The sequence below is a fragment of the Lepus europaeus genome, chromosome 15, assembly GCF_033115175.1.
Source record: "Lepus europaeus isolate LE1 chromosome 15, mLepTim1.pri, whole genome shotgun sequence".
NCBI classification, from domain to species: domain Eukaryota; kingdom Metazoa; phylum Chordata; class Mammalia; order Lagomorpha; family Leporidae; genus Lepus; species Lepus europaeus.
The window spans coordinates 28,825,020-28,842,506 of NC_084841.1; the positions used below are offsets into that span (position 1 = coordinate 28,825,020).

General features: G+C 39.8%; 1 protein-coding gene across 5 annotated transcripts in view; it reads right to left on the reverse strand.

Moving 5' to 3' along the window:
• Positions 1–1,089: 1,089 nt before the first annotated feature.
• The window catches only part of NADK2 (NAD kinase 2, mitochondrial), a 54,941-nt gene continuing 38,543 nt past the window's right edge, over positions 1,090–17,487 (reverse strand). For 2 of the 5 annotated variants that reach the window (XM_062212585.1, XM_062212588.1), the window contains 5 exons: positions 13,807–13,848; positions 12,777–12,832; positions 12,600–12,653; positions 8,967–9,090; positions 1,090–3,209 (listed from right to left, as the gene is read on the reverse strand). In XM_062212585.1, coding sequence (XP_062068569.1) covers positions 3,071–3,209; positions 8,967–9,090; positions 12,600–12,653; positions 12,777–12,832; positions 13,807–13,848 — 415 coding nt within the window. In that variant the 3' untranslated portion in view covers positions 1,090–3,070. The remainder of the gene's footprint in view (positions 3,210–8,966; positions 9,091–12,599; positions 12,654–12,776; positions 12,833–13,806; positions 13,849–17,487) is intronic. The other 3 variants (XM_062212587.1, XM_062212589.1, XM_062212590.1) reach the window with 2 other exon arrangements.

Here is a 17,487-nt window from a genome sequence, read left to right on the forward strand (position 1 = left end):
AGCAAAAAGACACCAACCCTCCTTTTTCCTTACCACTCTTCTTTGCCTCCCCACCTGGCCCGAACATCATCGAAAGGCACAACGTTGTCTTCATCAAGAGGCTAACTCAACACAGGCCAAAGCCCAAACAGCCTGTACTAAGCTTACATTATAGGCTTGTTTTAATATGAGGTTTTTCATTTTAGCGAGTCTAAATATTAAATGCTGACATTTTTATATTTTTCAAAATGAATACCAAGATATCTGAATTATATTTTTTGAGCACTAAAAATCACCATAGTTAAGATATTCAGATGAACACTGTCAATCTTATTTTCTATCTCTAGCTCCTGTTTAGTCAGTAATTTTTCTTAAAAATGTGTCTTGAAGCCATAAAAATTAAGAAAGTAACTTCTTTAATGTAGAAAACTTAATAAACCTTGTCACCACCAAGTTATAACCCCAATCCTTCTTGAATATTTATGTTAAAGTGAATAAAATATTTGAAAAAATAACTCTTCAGTTCAATAGTACATTTGCTCTTATCCTCTTTCTATAAATATATACTGACATACTTTATGTAGGTGTTATCAATTATTCCTGAGATTGTTTTTTTGTACAACTGTCTTCGTATACAATATCCTTAAGCTTAAGGATGCAAATAATGTATCAGCAAACTAAAATGAATTTTTTAGTGATTACATTGTAAATTGACATCCCTTTCATAGATGAGCAATAATATACCTTAGATTTATGTTAGATACCTTTTTCAACTCAAATATTTTGTAATAAAAATTTTAACTGGCTTTATCTGCTTTCTTTAAAATGAAGTCATGAAAATTGCACATGAAGGCTAAATATTTAGTAAAACATGATATATGCATGATGTATTGGGGCCATAAATATAAATACATTTACCAGATAAGCACTTTACCCTCTGATTAAAATACCAAACCATCATTCTATTCTGTGTCATGTATTAGCAGTGAGTGAACTTCACAGAGCACAGAGCAATACATCAAGACTTTTGAAACAGAACATTTTGGGAAACGTTTGTTTTCAAATATGACCCCTCAAGAGTTAAGGAAATAAATAAAATGAAAAAAGAGGTAACAATAGTTTAATTTTATTCACATATAGTTGCCATTAAGAAGGTTAACTCATTCATAAAAACATTTTTGCTAGTCTAAATCTTTTGCAACTCCTCTTATAAACAAATCCCCGCCATAGAGTGGAAGAAATGTTAGACTGCAAATGGAACACATTCAGTACTTTTAAAATCCTTCAGAATTTGGCTGATAAAAAACTTTACACAGCAGGTTACCTATTAATATGTTACATATTAACAGCGCTATGGTAGCATCTGAACAATCAGATTGCCTTCAGATATTCAAGATGCAGTTGGCATTTTTTTTTCCAAGAAAGTACTTTAAACCTGTTTCTTTTATGTGGAACTTAACTACTTTGTTAAAAAAAAAAAAGTATCTTACATAGATATATCACTTAAAAGACAAACCAGAAATTTGAACCAGCTTGGGAAAACACTGTTTTTACTTCTGTCTGATGCACCAGGTAAATACTTTGCAACGAGTGTCTATGTAGATACTTTTAATTAAGAAAAATTCTCCTGGATATACATCTGAACCCAAATTGCCTTTCTACATTAACATTCATTTTAAAAGTTTTTGATAAGAGCAATAAAATAAATGTCTGCAAACTCAACGTAGTCAATTTGACTATACATTCTAGCTTTCACAGAATTTACTTCTAAGCTTAACTACACTCAGATTCTATAAGGACAGTCTGTTTCATTCATCACTGTATATCCAGCACCTTACATTGTAGTACATGGCACATAGGGGTTATGCAGTGTGTCAAGAACTGAACAAAATTTTCACCAGCAAATGAAAAAAGCATTCAACTCTGAGTAAATGGCATGAGCATATCATCTGTTTCATTATGCAGCATTACTTCTAGGGGCTTTCTGTGAAGATTCTAGGATTACTTATTATAAGTAGATCAGTAATTCAATAAAAATAATTTCCTCCAAAAATAAAGGAATTCTTACAATGGGGGGGAAATGAAAGCTATAACATTTTATCTTACAAAGCTATTATGTGAAAATTTAGAGTATTAGTTAAGTGAAATCCACCTCACTAAGTAGGGCAATTCCAAAACTACTGTTTTACATGTTTACTAAAAAGTTCATTCTCATTCTGACTCCTAAAACTAGCTGAAAATACCTTTTAAAAGAATTTATAAACTCCTAATAGAATAGGTCTAATTACAATTAGTTCATCCTTGAATCCATGTTAGGGAGTTTTAAAGATGGAAGAAACCTATTGGACTCAAGCCATTTTTTATAAAACTTTTCTGACCTTAAACAGCTACTGGATAAGAAATATATCTGTAGCATCATGATTTTGTCCTAATTCATTTCACCCAGATTGTTGAAATTCACCAGAATGAGAGTCAAATTAAATATTCACTTGTAAATAATTTCAAAAGTGACTGTAATTTTCAAATCAATAAACTTGTAGCAACATCAATATGTTTTGAAATTAGAAAATTCTCAGCACATATAAAAACACGTTTACCTATTCCAATTAGGTCAATGTCAGGTTTTATCAAAATTCTCCATCACCATAAAACTTCTTAAAATCTTGATTTTTAGGTATCATAAAAAATAAGCACTAAGCAAGTGATATGCATTTCAGCTGACTAATTCCACAAAGGAAGAAAGGGAAGGAAAAACACTTGGACATTTAAATTTCAAATCCTAAATGTTCAATACTTTATTTAAGCCTGCCTCTAAATTTCAGAGATATCAATACTCTTGGTTACCAAATATAAGCAATATAGAAATTTCACTGTTATCAATTCTAATCCATTTAGTCCATCCATTTTCTTACATTATGAACATCTTTTCCATCAGAATTCAACCGAAGAATAATGCAAATCTCAAATTTTTATCTTTGAGCAGAGGGGCAACCAGTCTCGACTATAACCAAAAATGTACTTTCTGACTAGTAGTCTTTCTGCAGTAAAAATACTTTTCCAGTAATCAAAATCTGCCATCCGAGGAAATCCTTCATTGCTCTAGAAGTACAGTTCGAAGCTCATCTTCTTTATTGATTGTCATTGAAGCAATTGCGCCATCATTAAACTCAAAAGAAGTTCCTCCATCCACCACCATACAGGCATCCCAACAACGAGAACGAACACAAACCCTAAGCAGAAGGAAATATCTCTTTAAATATGAGTAGTTTTCTATTAGCCATACTTAATAGTTTAATATCTTGGATTTGTATCTAAACTGACAGGCCATTTAGCCTTGAATTTTAAAATCAAGTTCCTCTGTAGTATGAGAATCAGTGACTATGAAAACACTGGGTACATTATAAAAGTCTCAATTTAAACATGCAGAATAGCATCATTCAAATATCTATCAGTTAATAAGCACAGACTTGATGGAACTCACAAGCTATTTTCATTTGACTGTTGAGTTATAACCCTTACAAATATTTTAAGTATTGAGCAAGAATGTTTTCCTTAACTTAAAAAAGAAAAATTATTTTATTTTATTTTTTTGGTCAGCGCCGTGGCTCACTAGGCTAATCCTCCACCTATGGCGCCGGCACCCTGGGTTCTAGTCCCGATTGGGGTGCCAGTTCTGTCCCTGTTGCTCCTCTTCCATTCCAGCTCTCTGCTGTGGCCCGGGAAGGCAGTGGATGATGGCCCAGGTGCTTGGGCCCTGCACCCGCATGGGAGACCAGGAAGAAGCACCTGGCTCCAGGCTTCAGATCAGCCTGGCCGTAGCAGCCATTTGGGAGTGAAACAATGGAAGGAAGACCTTTCTCTGTCTCTCTCACTAACTCTGCCTGTCCAAAAAAAACCTTATTTATTTTTGAAAGGCAGAGTCTTAGAGATACAGATAGCTAGCTCCCATTCACTGGCTTACTCTCCAAATGCTCACAACACCCAGGGCTGGGCTAGGCTAAAGCCAGGAGCCCATAACTCAATCCAAGTCTCTGACATGGGTGGCAGGGGCCCAAGTATTTGAGCCATCCTCTGTTGCCTCCCAAGTTCCACATTAGCAGAAAGCTGGATCAGACAGAAGTGTGACTCAATCTCAGGTACCTCAATATGGAATGCGGGTGTCCCAAGCAGAGGCTCAACCCACTGCACACAACTCCTGCCCCAAGACTATGATTTTCATGTAAAATTTTTACTTAAGAACAGCACATACACAGAAGAGGCACAAATGATGAGTGTAAAGCTCAGAGGACACCTTTCCTAAGTGTCACCCAAGTCAGTGTTACACAGATGGCCAGAAGCCCTCTCACTGCCCTCTCCCAGTTGTTACCCCTGCTCTGTCCTTCCCAAGCACATACAATATCCTGATTTCTAGTACCACGGGAGTGACAGGTTTGTCTGTTCTTGAACTTTATATAAATTTAAGAATATGTACAGCACTGTGTGACTTCTTTTGTGCAATAGTATGTTTGTCAAATTCATCCACAATATTGTATGTAGTAGTACTGTGTTCATTTCCACTGCTGAGTGAAAATACTTCCATTGTTTAAAAACACCAAAATTTACATGTCTTCTGTTAGTGTACATCTGAAGTTTAGGCTATTGTTGGACAGCACTGCTATCAAATTCTTGAGTATGTCTTTGATGCACTAATTTCTATTGGACCTATACCTTGGAATGGAATTATTGGTTCACCGTGTATGCTATGTTCAGATCTGGTAGGTAACTGCCTAACAATTTTCCCAGCTATATATCCCAAACAGTAGTATATGAAAGTTCCAGTCACTCCTCCTTGCCAACAAGTGGCAATCTAACTATTCTAATGGTTATAAATGGTATCACATTTTATAGCTTTTTTTATTTCCCAGAAAACAGAAGGCTGAGTTCCTCTTTCCTGTGATTACTGACCATCTGGATAGGGTATCCTGTTTTGTGAAATGCCTAAGACTTCTGACCATTTTTCTATTGGGTTACTTGTGCTCTTTTTTTTTTTTTTTTTTTGGATGATTTATAGGAATGTTTATGTACAAGTTGAGTATGCCTTACCCAAAACTCTTGGGACAAGAACTGTTTGATTTCAAATTTTTCCTAATTTTGGAATATATGCATAAACATCATAGGTTATCTTGGATAGGACCTAAGTATAAATGTAAAATTCACTTATGTTTCATTTATATAGCCTAAAGATAATGTAGCCTAAAGATAATTTTATATCATTTTTATTTTCTTTTAATCTTAATCGATATAACTGAGAGGTAGAGGGACAGAGATAAAGACAGCTCCCACCCACTGGTTCATTCCCAAACACCCACAACATCTGGAGCTGCGGCTGGGCCAAGGCGAAGCCAGAAGTCAGGAACCCAATCATCTAAGCCATCATAGCTGCCTCCCAGTGTCTAGATCAGCAGGAAGACAAAGTCAGGAGCTGCAGCCAGGCATCAAATCCACACACTTCAATGCGGAACACAAACATTTCCACCATCACTTTAACAACTATGCTAAATACCTAGCACTATACAATATTTTTAGTGGGCCTGCATTTTGACTATAACCTGTCATAAGGTCAGGTAATGGAATTTTCTACTTGTAGCTTCACGTAAAGCTCACAAAATTTTGAATACTGGAGCATTTAGTATTTCAGATTTCCAGATTAGGGGTGCTCAACATGTATAGTATATTTTATCAGCCCATTGCTGGATACAGGTATTGTAAATCTCATTTTACCTTTTTTGTTTACTTAAAGAATTTTTTAATTATTAGAAGTTATTGACTCTAGTGAATTGATAACTGATCATTCAAATTTTCAATCTTTTGTTGTTAAAGTACTTTTTAAGGCATATTTTAAAAAGCTTTTTGATCTGCCTTAGTCATGAAGCTATTCTATTTATAGCAAATATTTAAATATAAAGTTCACAGAAAATATATATTATGAAAAAACTAAGCATGATTTCAAAATAAATTTATCTTTTAATTCCATTCTGCATTAATTTTTTGAAGTACCCCTGTATATCTCTGAAATAATTTTCATTAAAAAGCATACAAAATATTTTTAAATGTTAAAAGAAAAAAACAAAACAAAACTTTTAGAGTCTCAGCCAAACTGAGTATAGACTTGTTGATTAAAATTAACTCACAAATGAGTAAAGTGAATTTTAAGCTGAGTTTTTAGTGTCTTTCCTAGAAAATTAAAAACTCTAAGTTCATAAAAAGAAAATACAGCCAGAGATAGATACCCATTTGTAATTAAACTATTGTTTTGGTTGCCATGAGATAGACAACATTTTCTCATAATTATAGGTTTCCTTGTTCATTTGGAAAATTGACCAACCTTTATAAAATACCAAATTTGTTTTGGTATATACTCCCCTCTGAAAAAAACAGGCTGAAGAAAATCCAACAGAAGGGGCAGGTCACTTTTAGGGAAAAATAAAAATAAATGAATCCTACTGTAAGGTTTATTTTATTGCTAAACAACTTAAGTTTGTTTTTTATTTGCATTTATGTACTTGAAAGGCAGAAAGAGACAGAAAAGAGGATGCTCCTATCTGCTGGTTCACTCCCCATAAGGCCTTCAGTGGCCAAGACTAGGCCAGGAGCTAGGAACTGAATCCACTTTGTGGTTAGCAGGAGCCCAATCACTGGTGCCATCACTGCTTCCTCCCAGGGTTGGCATTAGCAACAAGCTGGAGACAGGAGCCACAGATGGTATGAAACTCACCTATTTTGATATGGGACAAGAGCATCTTAAATGCTAGGCTAGGCCGGCGCCGCGGCTCAGTAGGCTAATCCTCCACCTTGCGGCGCTGGCACACCGGGTTCTAGTCCCAGTCGGGGCACCGATCCTGTCCCAGTTGCCCCTCTTCCAGGCCAGCTCTCTGCTGTGGCCAGGGAGTGCAGTGGAGGATGGCCCAGGTCCTTGGGCCCTGCACCCCATGGGAGACCAGGATAGGCACCTGGCTCCTGCCATCGGATCAGCGCGGTGCGCCGGCCGCAGCACGCCTACCGCGGCGGCCATTGGAGGGTGAACCAACGGCAAAAGGAAGACCTTTCTCTCTCTCTCTCTCTCACTGTCCACTCTGCCTGTCAAAAAAAAAAAAAAAAAAATGCTAGGCTAAATATATACCTCCCAACTTAAGTTTTGTAGAAATATTTATCCTGCAGTTATTCCACACTTGATGTGAAAAGCTGCTTTCTGGGGCCAGTGCTGTGGCGCAACGGGTTAACACCCTGGCCTGAAGCACTGGCATCCCATATGGGCGCCGGTTCAAGACCCAGCTGCTCACTTCCCATCCAGCTCTCTGCTATGGCCCAGGAAAGCAGTAGAAGATGGCCCAAGTCCTTGGGCCCCTGCACCCACATGGGAGACCCGGAAGACACTCCTGACTCCTGGCTCCTGGCTTTGCATCGGCACAGCTCCGGCCATTGCGTCCAATTTGGGGAGTGAACCAGTGGATGGAAGACCTCTCCCTGCCTCTCCTCTCTGTATAACTCTGACTTTCAAATAAATAAATAAATCTTTAAAAAAAAAAAAAAAAAGCTGTTTTCTATTAAAATGATTAATTTGATCTTACTGTGTCTTGACACTTAAAAAAAAAAAAAACAAGTTAAAGGGCCAGCATTGTGGACAGGTAGGCTAAGCCACTGCATGCAATGCTGGCATTCTTTTTTTTTTTTTTTTTAAAGATTTATTTATTTTTTATTTGAAAAGTTAGAGTTACGCAGAGGGAAGAGAGGCAGAGAGAGAGAAGAGAGAGGGAGGGAGGGAGGGAGGGAGGGAGTGAAGGAGGAAGGGAGGGAGAGGTGTCTTCCATCCGATGGTTTACTCCCCAGTTGGCTGCAACGGCCGGAGCTGCACCTATCCAAAGCTAGGAGCCAGGAGCTTCTTCTGGGTCTCCCACACAGGGTGCAGGGGCTCAAGGACTTGGACCATCATCTACTGCTTTCCCAGGCCATGGCAGAGAGCTGCATTGGAAGTGGAGCAGCCGAGTCTCGAACCAGCGCCCATATGGGATGCTGGCACTTCAGGCAAAGGTGTTAACCCACTATGCCACAGCGCCGGCCCCCTGCTGGCATACCTTAAGAGTGCAAGTTGGAGCTTCGCTGCTCTACTTCTAATCCACCTCCCTGCTAACAGCGGGGAAAAGCAAAAGAAGATAGCTCAAGTTCTTGGGTCCCCGCACTCACGTCACCACATAAAGTTCCAGGCTCCTAACTTCATCCTGGCCCAGCCCTGGCTTTTGTGGCCATCTGGGTAGTGAACCAGTGGATAGAAGATATCTGTCTGTCTCTACCCGTCTCTCTTTGTAACTCATCCTTTCAAATAGAACCGAAAAACATTTGTTTAAATAAAAAACAAGTTAATATCACTCTTAAATAGCTATATCCCTTATTTTCACTTATAAGTTTATCTAAAATGACATAGTAAGTTTGAAAGAGAATGGCATCTTTGCCATGTTAGCATGATACCTCATTAGTTTCACAGTTTCTACTTTTCCTGACGGATTAAGTTTGAGTGAATGAATTTAATAAAATTATATGGTCTTAAAACCAAATGCGCTTTTCAATGAGTAAAAGGGCTGAGGATGGGGCCAGCACTGTGGCGAGTAGGCTACACCTCTGCCTGCCATGCCAGCATATCATTTGGGCATTGGTTTGTGTCCTGGCTGCTCCTCTTCCAACTCAGCTCCCTGGTAATGTGCCTGGGAAAGCAGCAGAGGATGGCCCAAGTGCTTGGGCTCCTACACCCGCGTGGGAGACCTGGAAGAAGCTCCTGGCTCCTGGCTTCAGATCAGCCCAGCTCTGGCCTCTGCAGCTATTTGGGGAGTGAACCAATGGATGGAAGAAGTTCTGTCTTTCCCTTTCTGTCTGTAACTCTGCCTCTCAAATAAATAAATAAAATCTTAAAAGGAGGGTTGCTAAGAACAGTCACAAGTAGGACTCTGGATGCTTACTTTGAGGAGAAACAACGCTGACGACTGCTTGAGAAAACCCTGTTTGCTATTGGTTCTCGAATACTGAAAAGTATTTTTGGTTCTTCTGGACTGTAGAGCAGGGATTCATTATATTCATTTGTTACTATAAAGAAAAAAAAAAAAACACCAGAATTAGCACATTCAATTAAGGACAATCACTTCTGAGAAGTGCAAAATAAGTTAGATACTATCCCCAACTTAAAAGCAAATATGGTCCAGGTCAGATTCTCTCCCAATCAGCCTATTCCCCTCTTGAAAAGTACTTTAATAAACTTCACCTAACTATCCCTACTTTTGTCTAGTCATTCATCACTCAGGCAAGCCAGCCATTACCCATGACATCTTTGATGCCATGACTCAGAACACTGTTAAGTAAGCCTCTTAGATTGCAGAACATGTTGCAACAGACAATTTCTAGCTGTCCTGCCTTGCAGTGGGTAAACCTAACTCTGCTCACTCTGCTCTGACAAACTCTGTCACCACCCACAACACTGGCCTCGATCAGTGCTTCCCATGGCACCTGATGGTCAGCACAGGAACTGGAGCCAGTGTCCCACATGTGACGCAATAGGCAGCAGCAATTCGTCCAGACAAATCCACACACTGTAAGCCCCTTGACCATTCTTAGTCCTCCTTTCTCTATCTCTGGTTCTCAGGGAACAGCTTGACTGCACAGGGAGGACAACTGACAATTCCCAATCAGGCCGATTCTCCCAGGGCTAGTCTCTGGTGCAACGGAAAGGCCCCCATTCTAAGATACTTAGTACCTATTGCCCTTAAGGGTGAGGACTACACTTCCGTGTGTTCTAACTCTGTCCCTCGGGGGACAGCTTACCAGAGTGGGGACAACTGATAGTGTCTGGCCAGGGCCATTTCCTGGTAGAATCAAAATGACCTCACTCCTGGATGCTTGGGACTTGTCAACCTTAGAGGTGAGGACTCACTCCAGTCCATCTTAACAGGTTCCCTTTGTCCTTCACAAAAGTGGAAAGCCTACTACCTTCCCTCCTTTCCAGCTAACTACTCTGTTCAGGACTGTCTTGGGCTAAAAGACCTCACATGTCAGGAGTGAGTACACTCACCTTAACTGGGTTCTGTTTGATGCCCAAACCCTGAAAAAGGAGTATCTAGCTTCCTCTGTCTAGCCCCAGTATAAAATGAGAGGCCTGGCCCTTTAACAGAGCTATAGCACTGTCTTCCAGCTTGACCTCCCGGTCACTATCTTGCAGGTAATTTCTTGTGCTCTCTGCTGTCTTTAAGTTCTGACTACTTGTGAATGCTGAATCCTAGAAGAGTTAAGATTGTTATCTTGAAAAGAGCCCAGTGGCTGCTAGCTCCCCCATCTTCATGGCTGAGCCTCTGGTCACCAAGGGTGTAGCATGTAACAAAATGGAGTTCTTGGTAGACATGGGGGTCACATATTCACTCTGCCCTTTGGCTTTCTCAGAATCTACCTGTCAGTCCTCAATCCTCCTTGCCAGCATGAATGGTCAGCCCAGGCCCAGCCACTTCACCTCTCCTTAAATAATATCTTTTTTTTTTTAAAGATTTATTTATTATTTGAAAGTCAGAGCTACAGAGAGAAAGGGAAAGACAGATAAAGAGAGAGATCTTCCTTCCACTGGCTCACTTCCCAGATGGCCACAATGGCCAGGACTGGGCCAGGCCAAAGCCAGGAGCCACGAATGTCTTCCTGGTCTTCCATGTGGATGGCAGGATCCAAACACTTGAGCCATCTTCCGTTGCTATTCCAAGGCCATCAGCAGGGAGCTGTACTGGAAGTGAAGCAGCTGGGACTTGAACCGGCGCCCATATGAGATGCCAGCATGGCAGGCAGTGGCTTTACCTGCTATTCCACAGGTGCTTTCTACAATGCTGTATGCAATGAACATAACTGACTCTATTTGTCATTGTTATAATTTTAACCACAACCATTTTTAAGTCTTTTGTCATCCATAGTTCTGATTCTTCTCGGAAACATTTGCAATTCAATTCATGGAAAAGATTCTAATAAACATTCTTGAAAACAGCTTTCTGACTGCTTAAAGAACAGAGATCAAACAAGACAAAAATTAGTTACTTGAGACTGAATCAATTAATGAAACTTGTGAATTTCTATGTCTTTTATTTAAAATATTGTTGGTTCTATATTTAAATGTTTCATCTTCTAGATTCAGGGAAACTTTTCTGATATCTGTTTTTCAATAAAGATTTATTTGAAAGGCAGAATTACAGAGACAGAAAGAAGGAAAAACAGAGACACAGATCTTCCATCTGCTGGTTCAATCCCAAAAAGGCCACAAAAGCCAGGGCTGGGCCAGGCCAAAGCCAAAAGCTTCATCTGGGTCTCCCATGTGAGTGCAGGGGTCTAAACACTTAGGTCATCTTCCACTAGTTTCCCAGGTGTATTAGCAGTGATCTGGATCGGAGGTGGAGCAGCTGGGACTTGAACCAGCACCCATATGGGATGCCAGCATTGTAGACGGCAGGTTTACACTGTGCTACAATGTCCGCCCCGTTTTCGACCATTTACATTGCGTTGATAAAATGTAATCTTGTGAAGAGATGGAAGTGTTCACCTCTTCCACCCTACTTAATACCTTTAAAATGTGAATCTTTTGTTAGATACGATAGCTGCAAGTATGCCTCCTTGTTGTCTTTCCCCAAAAATTATCATCCTTTCCTGTTACTCTCTCCCCTTCTTTATATGCCCTTCCTCATTCAACCCCTGGGGTTCCTGGAACAAAAGCATACTAGCCAATCGTTGCTCACTACACACCATGCATACAGCTGGCTTTGATGCTGGACAAGTGGAATTAGCTTAAAAGGAGCAGGATCTTTCTTTCTAATGCAGCTCTCAACTCTATTTGATCCTTCATCTCCTGTGCAGAAGATGCTCTACACCTGTAACTGCCATCCCTTATGTTTCAAGCCACAACATGTCCAACCTTCCTTCCTCCACTTCCTTCACCAATCTAGGGTCATTCCTGGACAAATCCTTTTCTCGTCCCCAGACCAAAAGAGATGCCACTCCATGTCTCCCTGACATCCCCAACTTTGGGATCCTTGCAGCAAACAAGGAGGTCTTAGAACACACAGTTCTGGGCTAGTCAATTCTTAGGGAACTTTTCTGGCCTATGTGGATACTGGCTGTCAAAACAAGCACTCAAAACATCTTGGTGTTCCAGGAAACTCGGAAGGCTACTACAGGAGCAGTAGAGGTCCAACAGAGCAGCCTCAATTCGCTAGCAGTGACAGCCCTCCAGTCTAGAATAGAAGGGTACTTGATGTCCTAACTGCCAATACAGGAGGAACCTGCACCCTCTTTAATGAAACTATCCACAAGATACAGATTGTTCTAAATTTTCCTATCCTCCAAGACATGTTTGCAGTTACACTGTTTTGACATAAGGGTTATTTTCATAGTTGATAAAAGTTACAATATAAAAGTCAGTTTTAAGCTTTATATTATTTAAATATATTTAAAGAGATATTAAATCAAGATCATATCCAAGAAATATTTTGTTTACTAATAAAACTTCACAACACCATTCTCAAAATTGGTACTGAACTAAATTATAAACTGTTAGTGATTAATATCATGTCACTGACCTTTCTCTACCAATTCTCTGTTCAATGGAAGATTCAAATTTCCTTGCCGTTTTGCTATTGAAAGAGGAATGGGGAAAGTATTTTAATTAAGTATATAACAGCCAAGATAAAATAATATATACCCATTAAATAGCACATTATAATTGTGAAACATATAATAGCCATTTTGGTACTCACCAATATTTAAAACATCTTCCACAGCCTGAGTTGCAACCCTATTTATATTAAATGACCTACAATTAAAAAAAATAATAATTCCTTAATTCTAAAAAGTTGGAGAGCAATTATACATTGTCTAAACTTAAAATGAACTTTTTTTTTTTTTTTAATTTACTTGATTTATTTGAAAGGCAGGGTGATTGGCAGGGGTTGGCAGGGCGGGGTGGGAGCTCTCATTTGCTGGCTCACTCCCCAAATGCCGAAATGGGTCTGAGCCAGGCCAAGGCCAGGATCCAGAATTCAATGCAGGTCTATGAGTAGCTGGGACCTAAGTACTTGAGCCTCCAATGGGTACACATTGCAGCAGGAAGCTGGATCAGAAGCAGAGATGGGATGGGACTCTATCCCAGACAATCCAATATGGAATGCTGGTCTTCCAAGCAGTGGCTTAACCTGCTGCAAAACAGTGCCTATCCTAATAAGAACTTGTATAAGCAATGGATAGGCTTGAATTCTAATCTAAGTCATACTTATTCAAATATAACATCAACAGAGGACTCAACTACAGTGTAGGGGGGGAAGATAGAGAATACTTTAAAAGCATGATAGCAGCTATTATTCTTTTATGCCCTTCTCATTACTGAGAGCTTGAAAACAGAAACTATCAAATCAATCTCTCTTTATCTCCTTCTCTCCAAGGCATAAAGTCAAAGCCCTATTACCATTAGCTATTTCACTGAGATTAGGAAGTTTATATTGATATTTTTTCAATACAACTGCTATGGTTTGAATGTATTTTCCAAAGTTCATGTCATAAAGTTAATCCTCAATACAACAGTGTTAAGAGATGGTACCTTTAAGAAGTAATTGGGTTATGTGGGCTCTGAGTTCATGAATGGGTTAATACCTCAATCACATGAATGAGTTCCTGATAAAAGGATGATTTCAGCCCCGCCCCCTACAGTCCCTCTCCCACACTCTCTCTCCCCACATGCTCTCTTGCCTTTCCACATTCCACCATGGGATCATGCACCAAGGGGGCCCTTACCAGATGTCAGCACCTTGATACTGGACGTCCCAGCCTCCAGAACTGTGAAAAATAAGGCTCTATTCTTTATAAGTTATCTAGTCTATGGTATCCTGTTATAGCAGCAAGAAACAGAGGAAGACAACAACCTAAGGACTCATCTGTCAACTGTGTGACCTCTAAAGATCGTTCAGAAGCCCCCCTCCTTCTTTCCATTTTAAACCTAACTTTGCTTTGTGAGGCAGAACAAGTCATACAGACAGCTAAAAAACAAAGGAACACTGGTTTTACAGTCAAGCACACTTGTGTTGGATGCAAGTTCTTATGTATTTAAGGAAAGTGTGTGTATATATATATATGTGTGTGTGTGTATATATATATATATATATATATATATATATTTAAGTTCTTATCAAGTGTAACTTTGGCTTAAATGTTTTTCTTTGCTAAGTTTCAACTTCTTTCTTTACAAAATGAGCATAATACAACTGACTTTCAGGATTTCTATAGGGATTCATGTATAAAAAGTACCTAGAATGGTAAATAACTGACAACTCATAATGCACAAAGTATAAACTTACAGAATCACAGAAGTTCAGAAGATAAAGTAATGTTACTGCATCTGTTTCATTTCCTCATTCTGCAGATAAGGAAACGTATACAGTGGCAAAGCTAGTTAGTGGTTTAGCCAGACCTCTTAACTTCCAGGCCAGAACTCTTTGCACTTATACCTCTTTGCCCAGTTTTATGTATAAGAATGCTGGGAAAAGAAAAAGGGAAAGAATCTGGAACACTCATGTCAGTTTTCAACAAAGCATACCATGTTTAGCAGAAAAGATGCTACTATAATAAATCAAAGGGTTAGTTCTAATTTCTTCAATTAAATCTTGGGGACAGTGAGAAAATAATCTCATAGCATTAAATGTACTTTTTCAAACAATTATTAGAAAAGTCATTTCAGAAATTTTCCTCTCGGTCGGTGCCACGGCTCACTTGGCTAATCCTCCGCCTGCGGCGCCGGCACCCCGGGTTCTAGTCCCAGTTGAGGCGCCGGATTCTGTCCCGGTTGCTCCTCTTCCAGTCCAGCTCTCTGCTGTGGCCCAGGAAGGCAGTGGAGGATGGACCAAGTGCTTGGGCCCTGCACCCACATGGGAGACCAGGAGGAAGCACCTGGTTCTTGGCTTCCGATTAGCGCAACGCGCCGGCCACAGCATGCCGGCCATAGCGGCTATTTGGGGGGTGAACAAACGAAAAGGAAGACCTTTCTCTCTGTCTCTCTCTGTCTCACTGTCTAACTCTGCCTGTCAAAAAAAAAAAAAAAAAAAGGAACGAAAAAAGAAATTTCCCTCTCACTCTCAGGAAAAAGGCATACTAACTCATCTTCTTAAATAATACTATTTATTTTTTCCAACAGATTATTTGTTGAACTAAAGCTAAGTTTTTTTTAAGAAGCTATTGAATACTTATGAATGAAATGATAAAATGTCTAAAAATTACTTCAAAACATAGGACAAAAGCAGATAGGTAAGGTAAGGGTCCAGAGAGAGAAGACTGGACATGAATCAATTACTGAAACTAGCAAATGGATACAGAGGGATTCATTACCCTATTTTCGTCTACTTTTGTGTATATTTAAAATTTCCCACAATAAAAACTGTAAACAGACATGCTGAAAAAAGTATAAAATAAAACTTCAAATTAAACTATCCAGACTTAAAATTGTACTTTGATAAGCACTATTTTAGCCATACTTGTGAGCATTTATTTATTAAAAAAAAAAAAATGAGTGAATACATAATGTGGGTACTTCAAAAAGTGTGTGAAATGGAATTAAAAGATGTTTAGAAAAACTTTGAGGGGCCAGCGCTGTAGCACAGCAGATAAAGCCACTGCCTGCAGTTCTGGCATCCCATATGGGCGCTGCTTCGAGTCCTGGCTGCTCCACTTCTGATCCAACTCTCTGCAATAGCCTGGGAAAACAGTAGAAGATGGCCCAAATCCTTGGGCCCCCACGCCCACATGGGAGACCCAGAAGAAGCTCCTGGCTCCTACTTCGGATGGGTGCAGCTCCAGCCATTGCATCCAACTGGGGAGGGAACCAGTGGATGGATGATCTCTCTCTCTCTCTCTCTCTCTCTCTCTCTCTCTCTCTGCCTCTCCTTTTCTTTCTGTGTAACTCTGACTTTAAATAAATAAATTCTTAAAAAAAAAAAAAAAAAAAAAACTTTGAAATTGGGGCCAGAGTCATAGTACAACAGGTTAAGCCACAGCCTGCGACACCAGCATCCCACTTTTGATCCAACTCCCTGCTAATGCTCCTGGGAAAGCAGTGGAAGATGGCCCAAGTATTTAGGCCTCAGCCACCCATGGGAGACATCAGATGGAGGTCTGGGCTCCTGGCTTTGGCTTTGGTCCAGCTCCAGCCACTGCAGTCATTTGGGGGGTAAACCAGGAGATGGAAGATCTCTTTCTGTCTCTTCTCCTCTCTCTGTAACTCTTTCAAATAACTAAATAAATATTTAAACAAACAAAAAAAAGCTTTGAAATCCATGCATAGTTCTTTCATAATACATACTTCTGTGGACTTTTTGAAGACCCTTTGTAAGTATGGATTCCAAAATTTTTGTGCCAAAATAAATCTATCTTTCAATGCTACTTTCTACAAACTTTTTAAAGTACCCTTGTATTAGCTACTATGCTATGCACACACAATTCAGCAGGAGAAAAAAAAATTTGAAAAAGTCACTACTACTCATCTTAAATCACCTCAATTCTTTCACATTGTTCAAACTAACTGGGTATTAAGCACATTAGATAACTAATAACGTGATAGGGGCTATAATAGTACCATGAGGAAAAGTGCAGGGGAGGACAAAAAAGGGATTAATTCATTGTGCTTTTGGAAAAAGTGTTAAAAAAGATTTCCAAAGCAGAATGGCATTTAAAGACTGATTCTTTTCAGCCAGTGGATGGCAAGTGGCAAGTAATCAGGCATTCAAAGCAGGAAGAAGTTGCATTGAGCAAAAACAAAAGGCCCAGTGAGAACAAGGTGAGTGCTGAGAATTTAAAGCAGCCTGCGGTGTCTCCAGTGTGCTGACAGAAAGGGGTATGTGTATGGCAGAAAGAAGGCCAGTAAGGTACCTTAATGTCATATTTTAATGGGCCTTAAATGGCAAACTAAACAATCTGAACATAGAGGTCAATGACAGCATTAAAGCAGAGAAGGCACAGACTCATCCATTCAGAAATATGACTCTGTTGGTAGTGTGTGCATGACAACCTGAAGAACACAAGATGAGCAGCAAGAATACCCATCAACAGACTAGGACCCTGGACTAAAAACAGTAGAAAGAACTGAAAAAAAGTAGGCAAAATCTTGAGAAGGGCAATTAACAAGATTTAGAGATGAGCATGGGTGGAGGGGAGAATGAAGAATGGGAAGTCCAAAAGGAAAGAGCAAGGTTTTGAAAAGTTATGTTTTGGGGGCCGGTGCTGTGTGAAGTGGATAAAGCTGCCACCTGTGGTGCTGACACCCATATGGGAGCTGTTTGAGACCCAGCTGCTCGCTGTTATGGCCTGGGAAAGCAGTGGAAGATGGCTTAAGTGCTTGGGACCCTGCACCCACGTGGGAGACCCGGAAGAAGCTCCTAGCTCCTGGCTCCTGGCTTCAGATTGGCCCAGCTCCGGCTGTTATGGCCATTT